General features: G+C 37.0%; 1 protein-coding gene across 31 annotated transcripts in view; it reads left to right on the plus strand.

Moving 5' to 3' along the window:
• Positions 1 to 23,586, plus strand: part of prom1a (prominin 1a) — a 78,615-nt gene that overhangs the window by 18,186 nt on the left and 36,843 nt on the right. For 26 of the 31 annotated variants that reach the window (XR_010915308.1, XR_010915313.1, XR_010915310.1 and 23 more), the window contains exons 2-4: positions 11,471 to 11,529; positions 12,029 to 12,055; positions 16,017 to 16,222. Coding sequence is in view for 5 of the 31 variants with exons in the window: in XM_067517969.1 (XP_067374070.1) it covers positions 11,471 to 11,529; positions 12,029 to 12,055; positions 16,017 to 16,222 (292 nt within the window). In the remaining 26 variants the exon portion in view is untranslated. The remainder of the gene's footprint in view (positions 1 to 11,470; positions 11,530 to 12,028; positions 12,056 to 16,016; positions 16,223 to 23,586) is intronic. The other 5 variants (XR_010915321.1, XR_010915323.1, XR_010915328.1 and 2 more) reach the window with 1 other exon arrangement.

The raw sequence follows: 23,586 nt of genomic DNA on the forward strand, positions 1-23,586 counted from the left end.
GTGTGGACACAGGCTCTCTGTTAAAATATGTAGTCTCCAAACACAAGCCAAAGAGTTATTTTTTAAGACTTCACAAAGCTCCCTCAGAATTACAGAAAACATACTAGTGTCAAGGTGATTGCTCATCATTAATAGTAAATGCACTTCTAAATGTGGTGTGGTGCACACTTAGGTTGAGACATTGTGTTCCTTTGAGCTTAGTTGGTATTTTGGTAACAAATATATGTAAATTGCTGTATAATTTCTCGCTCTCAAAATCTTTGTTTTCAGTTTCAGTAGTAAACAGAGTTCTAGTAAACACAAAAATGCCAATCTCTAAAAATAATGAATTTTTTTTTGTTGCATAGCAACAGGGATAAAGAAATGTTCAGCAAATACTTTTAGCTCCTTCTTTTACTAAACATTCACAGCGACACCTTAAAAAAACGCCTCCTGTCTGATCACAGCCTGAAGCACAGTGACATTGCACAAAGGTGTCAGAAAATATACTGGGTATCAACATGCCTCAACTGCAAAATATATCACAATGACATATGCAGGTATTGAAGCAGTAAAGTGTTTAATTTTACCTTCATCTCGGTCGTTCAGCTCTAATTGCTGCAGTGATTTTGTGCTTCACTCGGTTTTACCTGCCAAACAGTGTAGGTGGTAATTTGCTTGATTTTTCTATTTTAGTTCGAGTTTCCTTTTCCTGTGCACTTTTCATTTTCTCTTAGTACTCAGGGGTCAATATTCTCTTTATCCTAAACTAAACAGTGTTGATTTTTGTATCGGATGTGTTTTCTAAATAACCCGTCTGACCTTTGTGTTAAGGACACTGTAAAAACTATAATTTAATCTACAATAGGCAGAATCACTGCATATGGTATTGCTGGTATTACTATCATCCACAAAAATATTTTTAAACCTGTGTTAACTGGAAGGAAACAAACACAAATGAGCTGTAAACAAAACATTTATGTTATTTAGGATATAACAAACTTTTTAATATGCAAACACCTTTTAATACAGTGCCTTGCAAAAGTATTTATACCCCTTGAAATTTTCCACATTTTGTCACGTTACGACCACAAATGTAAACACAAAAGTATTTTTTGGGATTTTATGTAATAGACATAATTTTGAAGTGAAAGGAAAATGATGAATTGTTTTTCTGCTATCCTGCTGGAAAGTGAACTTCCTCCCCAGTCTCAAGTCTTTTGCAGACAAACAGGTTTTCCTCTAAGATTGACCTGTATTTGGCTCCATCAGTCTTTCCATCAACTCTGAGCAGCTTCCCTGTCACTGCTGAGGAAAAGCATCCCCACTACAGGATGTGGCCACCACCATGTTTCACGGTGGGGATGGTGTGTTCAGGGTGATCTGCAGTGTTTCAGCCACACATAGCATTGTGCCTTTAGGCCAAAAAGTTCAATTTTGGGCTCATCTGACCAGAGCACACATTTGCTGTGTCCATCTCTTCTGATGTCTTTATTTCAACAATGGCTTTCTTCTTGCCACTCTTCCATAAATGCCAGATTTGTGGAGTGCACAACTAATATAGTTGTCCTGTGGACAGATTCTCCCACCACCAGTTACCATGGGCCTCTTGGCTGCTTCTCTGATTAATGCTCTCCTTCCCCGCCCTGTTCGTTTAGGTGGACAGCCATGTCTTGGTAGGTTTGCAGTTGTGCCACACTCTTTCCATTTTGGGATGATAGATTGTACCGTGCTCCGTGAGATGTTCAAAGCTCGGGATAATGTTTTAGAACCTAATCCTGCTTTAACCTTCTCCAGACCTTTATCCCTGACCTGTCTGGTGTCTCCTAGGACTTCATGATGCGGTTGCGCTTCTCTAATGTTCTCTAACAAACCTCTGTGAGCTTCACAGAACAGCTGTATTTATACTGAGATTAAATTACACACAGGTGGACTCTATTTACTAATTAGGAGGCTTTCAAAGGCAAGTGGTTGTAGTAAGGGGTATCAGAGTGAAGGGGGTTGAATACAAATCCACAACACACTTTTCAGATATTTATTTTGAAAACCACTTATCATTTTCCTTTTATTTCACAATTATGTGCCACATTGTAATGATCTATGACAGAAAATCCCAATAAAACATTTACGTTTGTGGTTGTAATGTGAAAAAAAACCTAAAAAAGTTCAAGGGGTATGATTACTTTTGCAAGGCACTGCACATCCAACAGATAATATTTTCTGATCTGACATAACCAAAATTTAAAACTTTCTAGAGTGCTCTGTTGGGATTGTAAGAAGTTGTGTTTTTTTCCCCATTGAATGTAGAAATAACACTTATAAGAGCAATGGCAGGAAACTAAACAGCACAGGTAACAAACTGTAAACCCGAATAAGGTTCACACATGCTAAAACTGCTCTTTGCTGCATTCTTGCGCTGTTTCCTGCAATTAAATTTAAAACTTAAGAGCCAAGAGCCAGCAGACATAATAGAATTTAATTCCCTATTCACAATTATAACTGTCAAACAATTCAGTTACGCAGTTGATGGCCCAAAACATATAAAATGTGAGTACATTTTAGATTCATATCACAAATTGTATTAATTAATTTATCAGTGAACAATGCATGTACCCATTTAGAATTCCTGTATTGGCCTACAGGGCTGCTAGTGTTTCAGTTTCATAGAATTTGGTTAAAGATTGATGAAAAGGTCTTTGAATAGTACTTGAATATTATACTTAATTCTACACGATAACCTTTATTGTACAAAAGTGACAAAACAACAAAGATTTAATATATTCTGCTGTCAGTCAGCCTGGTGACAGGTAGTCTGCTGCTGTCCTTTTTTTCCTGCTGACAAGACAGGCATACAAACTGATGGTGACAATACTGAACATAGGTTGGAGTTGGTCTGAACTGAAGGAAGCTTCAGTAGTGATTACATGCCGCTTACCACCTTGCTCTCCGTGTGAATTCCCAGTAAGGTTTTTTTTTTTTTTTTTTAAGAAACCTATTTAAACACAGATTTTTCAAGACCTGCTTTAAGATTTGAGAGAAGGAAAGATCTGCAAGATGTGTAGTCCATTGTTGATATAATACTACTGGTAAGAGCATCTTTAAATATGGTGTATTTGTATGTAAATCCCCTGAGTTATTACACAGCAGGGTAGGGAATGAGGGTACGAGCAAACATCCTGTTTTATCTCACTACACTGAATGAAAGGCCAAACAGAATTCTCCATTTCAATTAGTGTTACAACTTGTTCTGCTTTTAATTCTTAACACAAAGTGCAGTCCTTTTTGCAAGTGTGTCCTCGGATAACGTTCCGAACGAGATTCCACGTAGTTGGCAACAGAGTCTCTGTATCTTTAACCAGCTGTCTGCTTTGTTGCACCGAACCTCTTACAAGCAGAACGGGGCTCAATGAAGTTTTGTGGCCTGGACTTAAATCTCATGGCCAGGCGTAGTTATTTATTTATTTTTAATAAGCCTGTTAGCAACGCATGTTGTGACAGCAACTGCTGAGGATTAGTAGACAGAATATTAGAGTTCTGTTGATTCGGCTGGTGGCTTTTGGACTAAGTTGATTGGAATTTCTTTCCTTTGTACAGTACAGTTCATATAGGTTCTGCCAGTCAGTAAATACAACATAGCAAACCTATATGATTTGAAACTATGTTCTCCAATATTTTTATGCTGCACACTACCTATTATCTGTCCACACCATCTATACATTTACAACCTATTCTTCAAATTCTTAATCTGTATTCATAAAACATTTAAGTACTGTATATCCCCCGTCCCAGCCTTTTCTGTCTGTTTTTATTTGTTAATGGGTCTCTGCCTGTTCCACATACCTTTTTTTAACATTTCTTTTAGTTTTATACTTTATGCTTTCCTACTTGAATAATGAAAAATGTGAAATAAGCTTTGAATTTGTTGCCAGCAGCATTAACATTCTCTACGGCCTGTTTGTGACCACTGTCAAGATATATATTCCACTTCCATGTTAACTATTAAGACTTGGTTAAATGGATAAGGTATTTAAGTTGCTTTCTGTATAATTACTACTCAGTGAACTACAAATAGCCAGGCCAAAATATCAGGCAATATGAGGTTGCATCAATTAAACAGGGAGTACAGAAGAATACCTTTGAAACAATTTAGAAAGTGCTACTATCAAATATTTCAGTGCATGGATTTTGTGACTCAAGGACTTTGGGAAATCTAAAAATGTTTGATTCTGAAGATTACTGTTCAAATTTCAAATTGAAAAAACAAAACAAATCTGACGTGGGCACCAAAATGACACGAATGAAGTATATGTGGGGACTGGCAGAAGACCTGACAAAGTCCATAGAGGCAACTGGATTAAAAGTCCATATTTCCACAATCAAGCATAGTCTGCACAAGTCTAGATTGTTATAAATAGATAGAAAAGCAGTGCTTTACAGTTTTCTCCCTCACTTAGATGTTTTGCTTGCTTTGTACCTCACTTTGTTGCTTTGCATAAAAACATCTTCCAAATGACTAAATGTAAATGTGATATAATGATGGTAGACTTGGAACAATTTTTTAAAATTATACCTGAAAGGAAACAATCGCTGCTCAGAGGGTACCCAATGAGGTTGGTGGAGGTTTTAAAGCCAAAGAGTGGACAGACAAAATATAATAAAAAGAGATGCAAACTTTTGTATTTTGTTCTCAGCAAACTGCTTTACACTGCCCTTGGAGAATCTACCTATTAGCAAAATTAAAGTGCAAACCCAATTTACCACACCTGGTGCTATTCATTCAACAATGAGTGTTGACAGTCTTTTTTTTTTAAAGATCAGACATCTGATTTTACATATTTAATTTACTTATATAGAGAGTTTATTAAGGTGGATGCAAACACTGATAATTTTCATTATTTTAACAATCATTTTAAAATACTAACTATTTTACATTATTTTTACAATTTTTGTTACTTATGATGTTCTGAAGGTTTAATATGCATAGATTTTAATGAAAAAAATGGTTTATTCATTTTGCCATTTTAAAGTAGGAGAATGCAAGTTTTATCGGTATTATGTACTGTCGTCTTTAAATCTAGCAGCATTAGATGTTAATCGAGATGAGGATACCATCCAAATGAGCATGACGGACAGTGACCCCATTTGCCTTAACTTTTTTCCCCCAGGTTATTTAGGGTGCAGCAGTAGTTGTGGGTAATTTCACTGTTTCCAAAGTTAAAGACCAGAATAGTGAGAGCCTGAATGTTAATGTACTACTGAATACTGAAGAAAAGAGGCAGACAATAAAATGGTATTTGCGAGTCTGCAAGAGAAGTGAGGATAAAATGCAAATTTTGTCCAAACATAGTTTCCTTTTAGTACCACAATGGGAAAGTGCTGTACTCTCTTTACTGTACCACTCGTCTCAAACCACAAGGCAGCTTTACTGTCAATGCCTCCTGTTGTTTGTCTTTTATTTGGGGAAAATAGGCTTCAGTCTCCCACGGGGACATGTTTATGGCTTTTCAAAGACTGTATGTTACATGATATTCCTGATTGAGCCACAGTGCAGCATTTAGAAAGGTCAGTCATCTCAACAGCTCTGCCTCAGTAACAATGACAAGATATTATTGGTTACACAGACCATCTCATAGGAGAAAGATTACTGTTCCCATCAGTGTAAAAACTATTGTTGAGGGTGAAAAACCCTTACAGCTTAAATGTTTAAGTATTACAAAACATTCAAAAACAAATGTCACGGAAGACTACAGCAGATATAAAAGAAATGTTTTCTTTAGTGAAAATCTATCAAGGCCCAACATTCATTCCAAGTATTCATGTACTTTTTAGTGAAACCACAAACAGCTAAATTCACAATTTTCTGAATAGGATTCATTTTGCACGTCATACGAATGCAAAAGCTTCATTTGGTGAACAACATGGGTTTTGTTGTAAAACAATAGGATCTAATTAAATAGCATAAGACACTACCACTAGCATAACTCGAACTTGCTCACGTACGACTTCAAATCAGCTCGATGCACCAAGTACCCTGACACACTCAAAGAATTTGACTCTGGTTTTAAGTAGCTCTCAATGTAATTACAGAAAGTGCAGAGAATAAAGTGACAACGTGACACAAATATAGACATGGAGACAAACAAATATAACAAGCTAAACAAATGCAAAACAAGCATAAAGCTATTATATTAACAGGCATGTTGATGTGGATGACAGTTCCAAACAAACAGAGCTACAATAAAGTATCTCCACACAGACTAGTCTACCGTGATGTATTTCAACTGATAACTTTTGATACATTTTTATAAAGTTTTCACATTTAGAAAAAGTTATCGGCTATATTTAATATGCATACAAATTCATGTATAGCTGGCTTTGGGGTGAAGCTACAAATCCTTATGGATCAATGCAGAAAAAAAGTTACTGTTTTCAGTCACTAATGGCAAAGGTTTAAACGCTTCACCCAAATCAGGTAAAAATATTTTTAGCACTGTCTGAAACATTGACACACAGAGGTGCTGCTGGGAGAATTACCTGCAACGGTTTCTTCAACGAAGAGAATGTATGTGGTACAGTATGTGGTGACTGTGGATGCTGCAATGTATGCAAATACAATATCTGATCATTCAATACATACTTCTTTTGCACGAGTTTTGGTGATTGATTATTTTAATTGATGATTAATTAGCATTTTATATCTTTTAATAATTAATGGCTTTGTCCACAAAATGTGGAAATACCTCATTTTTCCCATTTCAACATGCTACATTAGAATTTTCATCACAGGACTATTCCTTTGAGGAAAAATGAACACAACAGTTCAGCGGAGCTACAGGACCTTGGATGTTTACATGTTTACTCCTTTGTACAAATGATCAAATCTCAAATAGAATGTTCTCTGTGTCTGTGTGTATGCAGCATGGTACTGCACAGGCTCAGAGAGAGAGCTCTCGTTAGGACTGGGATAAGGGAAATGCATTACAGAAACGTCTTAATCAGAAACAGTTGGTGAGATAAAAGGTGTGGGATAACTTTTTTGTAGCTATATTAAATTAAAAAAAAAAATCAGTTTTCTTAATTTCTCCTTTACAAATAGCAGAAATGATAATGTCAAAGTTTATTGACCCTACAATCTTTAATAATTTAGCGTCAGGGCTCGTTTAATACTTGGTTTTGGAACATTCTTGGTATCTCTACACAAGAATGCCCCATAAAAATACTAGCTGAGTTCATGTTTTATTGAAAAAGCCTGGTTCAAAATTTAGTACTGAAAATATATAATACAATAAAACTAACTTCAAAATGATGCTATGAAACCAAACGTGCTACTGTAATTGCATAATTAACTGCTCCACCTTGGTTAGGAAAGTGTCAAGAATCCAGGGAAACCCCCACTGTTCATGGCCATTAAAAAAGCTTCTTTCCCAGCTATTCAGATGCTTAGATGCCGAACCAAAGTAGAGCTGCTGGATTCCTCTGGGTCGACTTCTCCCTTCTAGTGAAACTGATAAAAAATTCATCTTAGGTTGTGCTTTATCTTAAGCTCCCTGCAAAGCTTCATTAAGTCTGCCATACAGTAAAAGCTCTACCTTGATTTGGATTTGGGTTGAGTTGAGAAGCTATCAAAGGAAGCTCCTGCTATGTCTTTACAGTTACATTAATTCTCATTTACATTAACATTTGCTTATACTGTGTATGGAGTTTGGTGAGAGAGTATTTTGTAATTTACAGGGAATCAGTATAGGACTCGGAAACTAAGATATGGTCCAAAATAAAAACTTAGCTTTTAAAAGGTTAAAGACTGGTGTAGACTGACAAACACATTTCTGTTTTTGTAAAATCAGAGAGGAGAGAGTTAACATAGGTGGAAACTAGCATAAAGTCAGCTTTTCATTCACTGAGAGGGATAAGATGCCTCTCTCTGGAAACCGAGGTTGGATTCAATCCAGCCCTCTTTTCTTGCTGCTTTTCTTTCTTTCACCTCTTTTTCTGCTCTCTCATCCCTCTGTCTTTGATCCCTGTGTATGCTATTCTGTGTTCTCACCCCTATAGTCCTCCTTCCTCCAATGCTTCTTTTATTATTGGGAGGATCAATTTGTTTACTGCTTTCATTGGAGAGATTGGAATTTTGGTTGTACAGAACAAACAAGGCAGAAAAAAAAAAAACTAACAGCCTTCTCACTGACCATGAATTGATGAACTCTAGTCGTTTTGGGATGGCAGCAGTCTCTTCAAGTACAGTAATTTGATTAATGTAAAGCTAATTTGCATTGACTAACATGTTGTAAATTGTACAACAGCTGGATTGACACTTTATTAATGGCAGCAAGCCCTGAGTTAAATAAAATAAACCTTAGGTATTCGTTACATTTTGGGTATATATATATATATATATATATATTTATATATATAAACACACTAGTGTAGCCTCTGCTTCATTTCAAAAGTTTCTCAATGAAAAAAATGCATAATTACAAAAGGGGTGGAAATTACTTTTCAAACAAAGCATAATGTAACATAGTTAAATATGAATTGGAAACAGCAAGGGGTTTTATTGATTAGTATGCAGCAAATTTTGTATCAGATTATTAATTTTTCAAGCCAATTTCTGTGAGGATATGTTGCTCCTTCTGTGATGCAAAGCTGACAATTGTTTTTAATTAAATAAGCAATTTCTTAAACGGTAAACTGCCATTCTGCAAAAGAGTGACATTTTTTATCCAGTTAATAAAAAAATTATAAAATGAAGCTGCAGCCATAATATGTAAATAATTCAGAGTAGAGAGATGGTGTCTTGAAATTATGATTTTTCTACTGTTATAAAAGACTGGGATAAATTCCAAAAAACTGTTAGGCAGTAATTTGTTATTTATCTGTATCCCTGTGCTGCAATTCTTCTCTGTTGGAGCTGGTATCTTCTGAAGAGCATTAGGTCATTTTCAGATCATCATCATCTGCCATTTACTTTTCCAATTAAATGCTTAGTCTAAACATAAATAAAAAAAAAAGATTAAAGTGCTTGTTCTACTTTTAAAACGTTTCAATACTCATCCAACAGCTTTTTCAGACTGAATCTGAATTGAGTAATTGTTGCAGTTGTAATAGTCTCCATCGTGGGTTTTAGCTTTTCAATGAGGTAAGAGCAAAACCGAACCATCGTTCTCATATGACGTACAGTATCCCATTGCCTGTGTTTTGGGGTTGTCAAGATCTTGTTTAGGTTGTTATGGCTTGCATTCTGTGGGAACAAAAGAGCTGAAATACATTTTTACCCTAAGGTCAAGGACTTCTTTGAAACACATACAAAGGATCACTAGAACAAGCAAAAACAGTACTTGGGTTTGGCTCACTGTACTTATGTTTTTGTCAGAAGTCTGGATCATTTTACAACTCAACCTGAAAACACACAATGATGACTGCCAACAACTATTATAGATGGGTTAACTACTGTAAGCTCGAAGCTGGAAACATTAACAGACTAACCTGTAAAGTAGATGTGTTTTTTCCCCAACATGGGACAATACTGGGCAGCTGTTTGCTTACAGTAGCATTCTTATTAAGCAATACAGTTACAGTACAGCCACACAAGCCTGGGGTTACTCATTAACAGGCAACTCAGGTGCAGAACTATACAAATGTGATGGCAACTGACTGAGGGGAGAAAAAAACAAACTAAGTGTCAGTCCAATAATTTTGCATTATTAAATATTAAAATAAAGCAAAACACATGATGATTCTCAAAGATGAGCTCCCCCCTAAACAACAAGTAAAGCCTGGAGCACCCTCCTATTAATAAAAAGTTTTTGTTTTAGATGACAGTCAGGATCATTAGTCTGTTTTGTTAAACATAAAAGAATTCTTGTCAACAATTCTTCTGTAGCATATATAGGATCTTTTTCTGTAGGAAAATGAAAAACTCCAACACAAGAAGAAAAAGCCCCTTTGTCTTCTGCATCTTATTTTTGGAAAGCTATCCCCGGGTGACTTGCTTTGTCTACCATCATTATATGATAAGTCACAGCCGGCATTGCTGCAGGTGTAAATATGTGAGAGAACACCAACATTGAGTCTTTGATATGAGATGCTGTTTGATTTGTGTTATGATCTTTGCATCTTTAATTTGATATTTTTGATTGAATGGACTTAAACTGGTAACTGGTGACCAGAGTTGCAATTAACGATCTTGTGTGAACAGCTGTTATTTCTCCTTTATTTGTGTATGTTTACAACTTAGGTACAGTATTGTCAGGAAATGCAACACTGCATCATCATATTTACCAGATCCTCCACTATAAACTATTTTCTTACAACGGCCAAAATATAAAATAGCTTGATAAACCGGGCTCAGAAATGAGGTTTTCCTTACTCATTGTAAAAGGTATGTTATTGTAAGATCCATTCCCCACTTTCCACAAGTAAAAGTCATCAGTTGGTATTTAAACCTTCAAACCTTATGGCTGCAACAACCATATATGACCAGTGAGATACAGAGAAAGCCATTCAGAACCCAAATTATTATCATTATAAACAGAAACAAATAGTTGTGCTGTTGAGCTGATCTACAAAAAACACAATGAACTACATGTTTAATTCATTTACAGAAGGTCCTGTATCTCAGAAACTCATCTTAGAGGGCATAAGTACTTTAGGATAACCTTAGACTTACTGATAATAAAATGTATCGTTAGTTCAGCCCCATAAAGTGGTGTAGCTCCTAAATCTGTAGGTATGCAGCCTTGCCCTGTCATATGCTTTTTAATTAAACTGAATTTATTAAATGCAGCAGTCAGTTGTTTGCTCATTCTAACCATGTCCAAAAATAGAGCCTAATTGGATTCCTTCTGAAATCCAAAAGGAACCAGGATATTAGCAATCCAGCAGGATCCAAACATGGTGTCAGATCACAGATAAATAGCATAAAAATTCTTCACAGTTAGACTTGCCTCATTCTCCACCCTAAGGGAGAAGATGGGGAGGAAGGAACAACTGCAGTGTCACAGTGTGGCTCTGGGTTTTGTGACATCATCATGTCAAAGATGTCAACTTGCTGCTTCAGTGTAACAAAAATAATACATATATTCTGCAGATTTTGCAGAAAGCTTCTATACTTTTTTACTCCCATTACGGGTTATACAAAAGTACACAACCCTTAGAAAGAACTAGTGAGACAGCTGTTAACCACAGCAACCTGCTTCTTTGTTTCTTGTATACTTTAAAGCTAATAATCTGGAATACTACCTTCACTCAATGTCACTATTTCAGGGTAGGCACCAACCATCAAAACTATCAGTGTGTTACTCAGCAGATTGGGGTTCCAATGTACATTAAGGGGTACAGCATGACAGCATTCACTTTGGAGGTTTGACCTTAGTTTGTTTGCTAAAGTCATAATATAAATGCATGAAGTGCACAACATAATTTTGAAATGTACCTGTTATTTTCACTGCAGAAAAACACCAATCATGTGCTTGTTTTCTCTGTCCTGTTGCAGACCTCATTGTCAAACTGGCAAAGGACAAGTTTGGACCCATTCAGACTGAATATCAAAAGGTAAAGGTGTCTTTGTGTTAAAATTGTTGTTTTTCTTTTGGTCACTTGATTAAAATATGCATTTCTGATTCAATTAAGAGATTTATGATATACAGTACATTACAGAAAAAATCATATACTTATAGCCTTAGACTTTTCTGAAGTAAAGTGATAATAGCTTTTACAAGGCAAGACAAGGCCACTGTTTTAATGGCTACCTAGAATGAAAAATGGGTTGGAATCTGGCACAACCGGGGAATTTTGAGACAAACCTTAGGTGGATTCTGAAATTTTGGTAACTTTCTGAAAAATGTTTAAACTCTTTGACCATCTCTGTACCCTCTTCTCAATTATAAGATATTTGCTGTGTGTGGAGTATACAATATGCCACTATGTTATCATGCATGTCAGTTTCATCCACATGTTTTTGTTTTGTGGCTTTGCCCTTTCTTTGATGCTGCATTGCCTTGTCTTTTGCATGCCCTCTTCATCTGATCTACTCTGATCTGGCCTCTCTCAGCCAGAGAACATAGTGCTGACCCTTCAGGTAAAGTCTGCACAATAGACTTACAGTCCAGTCCAACCCTAGTGTCAACCTGCTCCACTTTCCTATGTCAATGGGGTTGCACAATTCTATTTTAAATACTGTAACACTTTGTGAGACATTTGATTAATCATAGATACATACATAGTTAGTTGTGCAATCCTTTGACTTTCACCCAGCCATCTCATCCACCTAACAAACCCTGAATACAAACTCCAAACTCCTACCTGTCATTTGAGGCTCGTCTAAATATAAATGTTTCATCTTCATCGAGGAGCAACAATGCTGATTGTATCATTGAGCACAGTTAGCACTTTCAATTTAATAGGATATTCTCTTCCTACTAGCACGTTACTGGCTCTGCTATGGTTACAGTGAAATAGTACACTCATATTTTAGGAGTTGGCTGCTGACTGTTGGCTGCTGACTTGTGGTTCTGTTAGGAGGATAACATATAAAACACATCAGCACATTCCTGTCATAAATATATCAAACTATGGTAGAATACATTTTAAAATATGTTTTTTGTAAGAAACACAGAACCTTGGTCTATTTTTGTGACTCTGCCAACTAGTCTAGTTGCAGTTTATATGCAAGTCTGTCCATACTTTTACTATATTCAATTCACCCATGAGTCCAAGTGGAAAACGGTAGAAGATGTGATAAAAATCCCTCTAGGTGTTATTGAGATATGGCACAAGAAAGGGACAAACCTCAGATCAAAATGAACTGGCCCCTTGATGACCAAACTCTAATCGGCATAACATTGAAACCAAGTAGACATGTATACCAAGTTTAAAGAAATACTTCCAAGGCAGTCCTGCATTGCCCTATGAGTAATGGTAATTGGCCACAACTGATGCTGGCATGGAGGCATAAAAAAAAGAAAAAGGAAAGTATTTCTGAAAACATTTAGGTTTAATACAGTTTAAAACAACTACATTAAAACAATAAAAGAAATATATATACTAGTTTTACATAATGTAATTAATATACGTAAAAGTATTATGTAGTAAGCAGTTTGTAACGTTGCTCCTTTGCAGTTGTGCTTTTGTGAAGCAAGAATATTTAGGCTACATAAAATGTAATGCTCCCAAAAGGAAGCAGAAAAACACAATGAACCACATGTTTAATTGATTTACAGAAGGTCCTGTATCTGAGAAACTCATCTTAGAGTGCATAAGTACTTTAGGAGAACCTTACGCTCTTGGACCATGGAGGCAATAAATCTGATTAACGTTACAGAAATGGCTGTCTTCACCACTAAGACATGCTGCCACCTCATCATCCAGTTTGTTCTTATTGGAAGGTCACCTTCTTCTTCTGGGCACTTGCCAAGAAAAAAAAGCTATAGTCCGAAAATAGTCTTGAGCTGCAGGCCCTCGAAGAGTGGTGGTTTAAAATATCTTGCATTTTTGACCTTTTTTTGGGGTAAAGAATTATCCAATAACAAGCAAAGCCCAGAAGCAGAATGACAATGCAAGTGTTCAGCTTTGCACAATGTCCTCAACAACTGGGCTGACATTAGTGATTTTGGATGACATAGGGCACACACACACACACACACACACGCGCGCGCGCGCTGTGTTTCGTTTTTGCCTTTCAGCATCTTCACAATTCTCTGGTTCTTTTTTCCCGTTTTTCCACTGACCCTGAAATTCTTTAAGGTCAGGAAGGGTGTGACTGACAGTTTTTTTTTCCTTCTACATCTTGCAAATTATGTTCTTGACACAGCCAGAGGCCTCAAACATCCAAATATGAGCTTCTGAAATTGGGATAATGCTTGCTGCTGGAGATTTCCCAGTTTGCACGAATATCCAAATAAACCACAGAATACTCCTCCAAGAAATTCAGAAGCACTGGCTGTTTAAAAGCAAAAGCTGCAGGTTCCTTAAAGGCAGGGTCAATTACTTGTAAGAGAAATTTGGCTTGGGTTTCAAATCAACTGGGACAGCAGTTTTTCCATAAAGAAATAGTGACAACAGTACGGCCTTGATATTTTCTTAACAACGTAACTATTAAACATCATTGTGACAAGTTACATGCGGTGTTGAAGTTATCAATCTCTATTCAATTCTGCCATATTCCAAAGACTCTGCTGAGTGTGGTTTAGATTTGAACGGAGTAAGTGCAAGTGCTGTGGTACATGCCAAAATGAAATAGAAGAGTTACTGAAAACCTGGCAACAGATGCAGTTCTCTTAATTTATGACAGGAAATTTGTAGGAAATCAACTTAAGTCACCTTGCATTTTTCTAATATTGAGTGAAAGATGAGTTATTCAGCCTTTTGTAATGAGGGATTTGCAAATTTCACAGCTGACTACAAAGGCTTAGGAGAATCTTAAATATATAGCCAAGAAGTCTAAAAACTCATAAAGTCTAGTGTCAGCATTCCTGTGCTCACTCATGTGTTAACAGTCACAGTGCATGCATTTGTTTTTGGAACTAGGCTTCACCACAGGTTACTCTGATCTCACTTCAGTCCTACTAACTGTTCAGGATCCCCTTTCATCTGAACAATCTAACTGTTCTCTGCAGATACCACTGTATATCTGCAATTTACAAATGCATGTGACTCTGTGTATCCTTGTTTTAATAACAACTATTACTTTTATAGTTTATCCAATCAGGTTTAAATGGCCCAAAGGTCATATACACATTCCTTTCAGTTTATTATCCACACATACCCAAAAATAAAGCTAATACAGCAGTTAGTGATACATTCTCCCCTAATGAAGCAGGTGTTTTTGTTTCTGTTTTTGATAACCCCTGCTGAAGGTAGATCTACAACCATTATATTTTAGATGAGTTTACTGGATATAGGTTTCTCATTTTCTAGAAAACCATGTGAGAGTTTTTACCCAACCATGTGTCACTAATATCCCATTTTAAACCAAGTGACAGAATCCCACCTTTGCTAAGAGATAAATTCAACTGTTTCACAAATTCTTAAAGTCCTCTGATCTCCTCAGCTGAAAATAAATTGAAAAAGGTTGAGTGATGCACCTTATTTTTGTGAAACTACCGTATAAGATGTTCTGCAAAAAATAGAAATCATAAAAAAAAAAAAATGAACTTCAGTGAAACAAGTGTAATTATCTCACCCAAGGGGCAAGTGTATTCTTCTTGTTTCTTAAAAAAAAAAAATCTGGATTTTATGACTCAGTGCAGGTATAATGTGCTCCTTGTTAATGCAGTGCGCTAACTGCCTGTAGTCCATTCCTACTGAAGCAAGTTTTTCATTAGAAATGCTGTCTTTCCCCCTCATTAGAGCTGGGAAAAACTGCACCACAGGGTTACATGGATGGCCTTCACTCCTTTGAGTATTTCCCCATCGTCCTTCATGTTTCGCTGTCCTGTCAGTGCATATTGCAGTGTGTTTAATATGTATGTAAAACAAACATTCAAGAATCACTAACTTTAGTCTCCACTAACCCAGTGAAGAAACTATTGTTGTCCAACAGTTTCAGAGAGTAAGTCTTTGTGTTTATGTTGTGCAACACTGTAGTTGTTGTGAAGTTCATTATTGAATTTGACTGTGGTTTTTAAGAATGGAAAACCAAAGACTCTCCAGCAATGAGTTGCGTAACACAATGTGTGTACGGTTTATCCACAAATCCCTTTTGGACAAAGACTACATAAATTTCAACAGTGGGATTCTACAAGATATTTATAGATTTGTTGCTCATTTTATCCCGTGCTTCCTTCCTTCACCCAGATGCCCTCATTAATCCATCCTTTCTTCTCTTTTTCATTCCCCAACTCATCTGCTCTCCTCTCTTGATCCAATCCTATTTTCTCTCAACAACCCCCACCTCATTTTTTCCAGTTTAACTCCTAACGCTCCCTTCGTCTCTTCACAACATTTCAATGTGCACCTCCTTTCTCCATCATGTTCACTGAACAATTTGGCTTTCATGTTTCATCTAATTTTTCCTTTCATTCCTCCCCTGTCGACCCCAGGCCATCTACTATGAGATAGGCTTTCTAGTATGTGCAGCAGTGGGCCTGCTATTTGCAGTTTTGATGCCGATAGTCGGCCTCTTCTTGTGCATGTGTCGCTGCTGTGACAACTGCGGTGGTGAAATGCACCAACGCCAGAGGAAGAATGCAGACTGCCAGCGTGGCCTGCTGGGAACACTGCTCTTCTCCACCTCACTGGTCATCACGTGAGTATGACATGTGCACACACACGACACACATACAGTAAACAAAATACAGGGAACTCAGCTTGCAAGCATACTTGTATTTTCTAATTCAAACATGCACGCAGTGCATGCACATTGTCTATGCATGCATGCACACACGACAATTATATGCAAGCTCCACTTCAGTTGTTGTGATTGTGCACACATGCAAATGCACACACACACACTGAAGCAAAACAGTGTACATTTAGTTCATCCGATCATCTAATATGTTGTTTTTACACAATACACACAAATGCTGGTTATTAGCGAGCAGTCCCCATGCCCTCATGCTGTTTCCTCTGTGCAGTAAAAAAAGATACATTCAAATATATTGTAGAGACTATGTGGCAGCATGCTTCTTACTGTACTTGTTTTCAATCTAAGCATTGGACATATTATATACATTTGATGTATTCTGTAATGAAGTCACACTAAAGCTATAGCTTGTATTTATCATGGCAAGTTCATAGTTAGAGTCAGAGTAAAAATTTGCAAATATATGTGAGAAAATATGGGAGAGCTCCAATATCAACAACACACCTTACAATTAGATTTCCATATTTTAATATAGTGTGACTAAGTTTTAGGTGGTTGGAATCTTCTCTGAAAAAGTTTTGTGCTACAGTTTCATCTTCAGCTTATTTTCCTTGACTTTTTGTAGAACACCTACAGTACTGCATCTGCCTTCAGGGGTTTTTATATTACTTTTCCAACTGTCATTTCCACATTTAAAATGCACATTTTAAGCATTTGCTGATGATTTTATCCTGTGGGAAATGCAGTAAGTACAGCAACAAAATTAATTCAGAACTTGGTAATGTTTCAAGCTGTACTAAATTAAATTGTTACAATGTAGGAATTATAAAGTGCACCTAGGCATTTTTCAACTCAAATTTATAATGATGCCAGGGGATCCAAACAATCATCACTGACCCTGATCTTTATAGAAGATGAACAGAAAATAGACATTTTTAAACATGGATCAGGTAGCTGCAGCCCAGCTACTTGTTCACATATTTTAAAATGTCCATTATCTGTGTATTGTGTTTCTTTTAATAGATGTGTCCTCCAGAGGGCTATAATGGTGTTTTTTCTATTTGAAAAGCCGCCTCACTGGCAACGTAAAACTATTAGCTGGCAAATGTATGAAATTACAGCTAAAATGGCAGATCGACAAATTAGATTATTGCAGGATGATTTATTTTTAGTTATGTCAAATCATTTTAGCAGAGTGTTTAAATAATTTTTAAAGTCAATATTTACAAAATTTTAAATACATGAAAGGAGGCAGTTTCAGGTCAGCTGAAAATAAACAAGGACTTTAGCACAAAGTGTTAAATGCAGTGCAAATGCAGAAAAACTTAACTAACCTTACGTTGTTACTACAGACAGTACAACAGTTGATACTATGAATCAAATTCCACGCATGATGGAAAATAATGAAATATACACAGGAATAGTCTGCATATGGGTGGCAAAAAAAGCTTACTGTAGGTTTATTGTGTGCTTGTTCTGTATGAGCTCCTGTAGCTCTCTGAAACTCATCTCTCAGAAAATGGACCAGTCTCCACTCTGTTTTACAGTCTCAGCGGTGGGAGACAAAGTAACCGCTGGGGATGTAGTCACAGTACAAAAGGCTTGAGAGAGTTTTGTTTGTGTCCTGTGCTAGGCTGAAGGGATCCAGGAGTGTACTTAGTTTGATGTGCTTTGGATTTCTGTCTTCATTGGAATGAAGCTTGGTTATTGGAAATTCCACTGCAACATTCTAGTAGCCCAGGCACAAGAGTCAGAGAGCATCCTGAGAGCTCTTATTAAATTTCCCTAGCTGCAAGGCTGAGATGCTGCCGAGGCTCTAATGAAGCAATTACAGGCGGGAGAGGGACGAGTACAAAACCAAGGCTTGGAATGCATTTTTGAGCCACTAGAAAGCTGACAGCCATGCACAGGAAAGTGAGAGCGGTGATCTTTTTTCCAAGAAAGGTTAAAATTGCATTAAAAGGGGTATAAGACACTCAGGTGAGGGTGCAGCCAATAAAATGATGAAGATGAAATAGAAGAGAATGGCTGTGCAATAAACAAAAAGAAAAAAAAAATAATTTCAGCACCATCATTAAGGAGCTACAAATGAGAAACATTAAATGTCACCCAGCCTGGAAACCAATAAGTTAAATGTATGACATAACTTTAGCAATATATCCAGCCATTGTTCCTTAAGATCTTTTTTTTAACTAAGCACCACAGGCAAAACTAATATTTTAAGATATGTTCTTGTTCCTGTATGTGGCACACTACCCTGTTGAGGTAATACATTATTTGAATTAAAGATACAGTTGATGTTACTGTATATGCTACATTTTGCCTAATTTTTCCTGGACAATGTCCCACATTTGTTACAACTGCGTCACTGGCCACAACAAAGAGGTGAGGTGAACTGCTAGGGTTCGGTATCGTTTGAAATTTATCCATTCTGGTTCTGCTTATTGATTCAGGTTCTTTCTGATTCCAAAAGCACAAGTTAAAATGTATGTGTATTTTGTGTGTATTTTGTGTGTGTGTGTGTGTGTGTGTGTGTGTGTGTGTGTGTGTGTGTGTGTATATATATATATATATATATATATATATATATATATATATATATATATATATATATATATATATATATATATATATATATATATATCACGCGCATACAGTTTATATATATATATATATATATATATAAAAACTGTATGCGCGTGATCTTCAGCCCCTCCGTGCACCGCTTTAAAAACAGGCATGATTCTCTACTAGCTCAACAGAGCTGGACACCACAGAGGCACTAATCTTAGGAGAACAGGAGCAGGCTCTAAGTACAAGCTCAACAGAGGCAGGGGTCTACCCTACCAGGCAGGACTCCAGGAGCAGGCTGTGAAAAGATGCCTCAGACAATCCAGCATATAACAGCGGGGTGCAAGATGCTAGAAGGAAAGGTTATACATGGAACACTATAACAAAGTAGCTGGCATAGTCACAGAAAGATCTGTGCCGAGTATGAGCTGGAAGTCCCAAAGCCAAAATGGGACACACCTCCAAAGGTGGTTGAGAATGACAGAAGATCCTATGGGACTTCCAGATACAGATTGACATACTGATAATGGCCAATCAACCCGACATAGTAGTTGTAGACAAACAGAAGAACAAGGCTGTAAAGTAGATGAAGCCATCTCAATTGATCACAACATCAGGAGGAAGGAAGACGAGAAGCTCGAGAAATACCAAAGGTTGAAAGAGGAGTTTGAAAAAATGTGGAAGGTGAAGGCAAAATTGGTATCCGTGGTAAAAGGAAAACTGGGGCCTCTGGCCCTAAAACCGGGAGATTGGCTTCAGCCAGATTCCAGGAACATCTGAGATCTCTGTCCAGAAGTGTGCAGTCTTCCACCTCCCAGGCCTCTGGTAGAGGACCCGAGCTTGAATGAAGGAATAAGACCATCCCAAAAAGGGGGGCAAGACAGAGGAACTGTTAGAAGCTCCACTCTTAACAAGTTAGGAGAAGAATAAGTCAAGAATAAGTCAAACCTACAAACAAGTATTTGCTATGAATCTTACACCAGATGTATCTTCACCAGATGTATCTTCTGCCATATTTCAGTTCTTAGGCTATACCATTAAGCCACACTATGGTATTGGCTGTCATGTTCCTTCATTTCAATAAATGTGAAAATGAGTGTATTTTACAGCAACCAAGGTGTCTCAGTAAAGTCAGTTTTGAAATAAATTTTGGCAGAATGCACAACAGGATTGATAGGAAAAAATGTCAAATCTGTGAACTATGTGGAAAGACACAGTAGATAAGGAAATCACCATTTACTGGGAATGTGGTCAGGTCATATCCTGAAGGAACTGCCAAAAAGCAATGGTTATAAATGTGAGTGAGTAATGTTCACTTGGTTAAAGTAATGCTGTAGGGATTTGGGGTTTGATTCAAAGTCATACAGAAAATGCACACACTCCTGCTCTGACTACAAATGTGCTGTCTAAGTAACATGGGGGGGAGTGAACCTAACACAGAACCAGTTCAGTACATACTTAATTCTGTATCACTGCTCTGTGCTACAGGTAGAAATATCCGACTCAGGTTTGATGTGGTAAATCATCAGGGTTCTTAGGGTTTTTGCAGAATAAATTACTACATTTTCATAAAGATTAACAATTAAATCAGAACTAGATTAAGCCAATACTCTAATAAGTTCAGCTGTTTTTTACCAGGTTAAAATGGTGAATGAAGAAATCTGAATAAGCATAAACTGATTAACAGGCCTGCCTTAACTGTCAATCCAAGAATTACTCTGGCATGTAAATTAACTAATTCCTTTTAGATTGGTGAATGTTTCTATGCACAAAAATACGTTAGTAGTAGTCGAAAATGTAAGTAAAGCGTGTTGGCATTACAACTTATCGGCAACTCCATTAACAACCTAGATGAGATGAAGTGGAATTGTTTTAATGATGCAACTATAATCAATATACAGATATGAAATATGAAAGACTTAACAGCTCTGTTATGGCTATCTTTAGTCAAGAGTAAGCCATCTTGTATTGGGCCTCAATAAAACATGTTGCTTTACTGTTTAATATTATTACATATTATGCATATTTTAATAGGGGTAGTGGGCTAGAAATTCCTTGCGTTGACCTGTAATGTAGTGATATTTCTCTACCAAAAAGAAACAATGTTATATGTAGGGTTGAGTATAGCTACTAAAAAGGCAAAAAAAGGCAAATGGCTGCTCCTTTTCCCATCTTTGTTGAGACAGGTCAGCTGCATTTGTTCATTTTGCTATTTAACCAGTTTTAGAAATCAGAACTATAACCAAACCACATTTCTCTACAACAATTTCATTTTCTTTTCCATATATGTTTACAACAATGTGCTGTTTTTCTTGTTTCATCCCCAGACATGTCAGATACACAACCCTGTCCATGTACTCTAACTGGATGATTGAGCAGAGAGTTCACTCAAACAAATACAGTAACAGAGATTCATTGCAAAGTATACATCATTTTATCTTATAGTGGTAATTCATTTTTGTCAGTCAAGATAATTTTGTCCAGGACAAAATGAGTTTATGATCAGACACATCTTTGGCATACTATTCATTTTAGCGTCATTACTGTTCCCTTGTAATGCTCTTGTGTGATCAGCAGCGGTATTAACTGCCCATGAGTGTTTGTCATTAACATGCATCTAAGCTCATGAGTATAGGCATGTGCTGTAAAATAAAATGACATTTCATTAAGTCTGCCAGTTTCTGTAAAGCCACGCTGCACATAATTAAAAGAACAGCAGGAGCTATTTCAGTCTGTGCTACTCAGCCCTAATTCCACATAACCACTGCTCTGATTTTTTTAATGATAATGTGACAGAAGATCCTTTGCTCCATTGTGGCCAAGTGAAAGGCCCAGCCTCACGCAGTCGCCCAGCATGCATTTCAGTGATCTATTTCACTTGTTAAGTGTCCAACACTATTAACTCAAAAGGTCCCAACATTATGAGCTCAGTAATTCATGCTAATTATATGGGGTCTAATTAGTGATAGTTGATAGTGAATTGAGTATTCAGCATCTGGCACTTTAAATCTAAACTGACTGACTGATTCAAAGAGTTTGTCCTCGGTTGAGATTTGTACAAAGCTGCATATTAAGAGATCCACAATGCATACCAAATAACCCCAACCTCCCCGACACAAATGTCAGAGAGGTTGGCTAAATTTGGGTAAATTACCCCAAAAATGATCTTACAGCATCCCCAAACTCCAGGAAATCCTCCTAGAAACATGGAAATAATCTGTCATTCATGGGAGTGTCCACAACACTGCCGTGCTGAGTAAACAATACACAACACATGAGTCAGCAAAAGCCATAATGCATTCACGTGGAAAAACAAAACCAAGGAAAACATGGCTAGAATAGCAAAGAGTTGTGCCATAAACTGCATAAACTTGTTTTAGAACAAGGTTTCACAGAAGGCAAAAAGATGCAGTGTGTACTATACATTGAACATGTCACAAATCACACATCCACAGACAATAAGAACATCTGTTAAAGTTTCAGGCATCCAAATAAGTCTAATTTATTATAAAATGAACCAGGCATGTATATGCCTTCAGGCTGGGTTCAGTCTGATGCCATTTCCCCCTTCAAAGACCACCGAGTATTTGATATATAATTTAGATTTTCCAAATATAGGTTATCTCCAAAGTATTGTAACTCTACCTGCTTAATAACCGTATCATGTGACATTTCTACATAGCCTCTAGCATCAAATTGAGAGTATGACAAGAACAAATAGAAAAAAAGAAGTAGAAGATTATACTTTGTGTCTCTATTGTTAAGAAATAAATTTTTATCCACTTATTTTGCTGGTGCATAAAATAGTAAGGAGCTTAGCAGCAAAAGTCTGCACAAACACAATCACAAACACAATCACAGACAATACTATAATAGGAATAGGTATCAGACTGATACTTAGATTGATACCTAGAAGGGGCCCAATAGCATGAGCATGTTACAAATACAACTGTAAAAACTGTTTGGGTGGCTTGTATAACTCCAAATAAGATTGCAAACCGAGTGTCTGGAGTTTATTAGCATTTAAAGAAAGAATTGAGTGAGTTTAAAGTATCTGAAACTGTAGTTACGGTGTTAATTATGTGGTCTTTCCTGTGGTTTGTGTGGCTGGGGGTGGAGCTGAGCTCCACACGTGACATTACAGAGGGTTAGAGTTAGCCTAACCTGAGGGGGCCGAGCCGAGGTGAAACACTCAACCTCTACACTCGCCATCTAAGGTCTGTGAGCAACAAGCCAATAAAACTAGCTTTAAAACTCCAATCAAACAAGGAGAAAGATTCAGCAAAGCAATCCTTTTGCCTTTTCTCGTGGTATCCCACCCACTTAAGCTATGTATGTGTCAAAACTTTTTTGCCAATTCCTATTCCCCCTCCAAATTAAAAAAAAAAAAAACAACAAAACCTTTTCACACCTTCTCAACTAAAGTACAGTTACATCAGTTAAAGGACATTTGTTTTTCTACACAAACCTGTCACCACCTCCTCATAGAAAAATACAGTGGCCACTACAGTGTCATAGAAAGTTCAGAGAATAGCCCTGCTCAACCCAAAACAAGTGTCTCCTCAGCAGGTGGAGAAAACTCTGGCCCTTCCCGTACAGGGCATTAGTGTTGTTGAACCAGTTCAGTTTATTACTGAGGTGCCCACCCACGTATTTAAAAAAGTGTCCACACACTAGTGTGGGTTTCTGCCGGAAGTCAACTCCTTTAGGGGGCAGGTTGTTTTTTGTTTTTGTTT

Source organism: Channa argus, chromosome 10, assembly GCF_033026475.1.
Source record: "Channa argus isolate prfri chromosome 10, Channa argus male v1.0, whole genome shotgun sequence".
In the NCBI taxonomy this organism is placed as follows: Eukaryota; Metazoa; Chordata; class Actinopteri; order Anabantiformes; family Channidae; genus Channa; species Channa argus.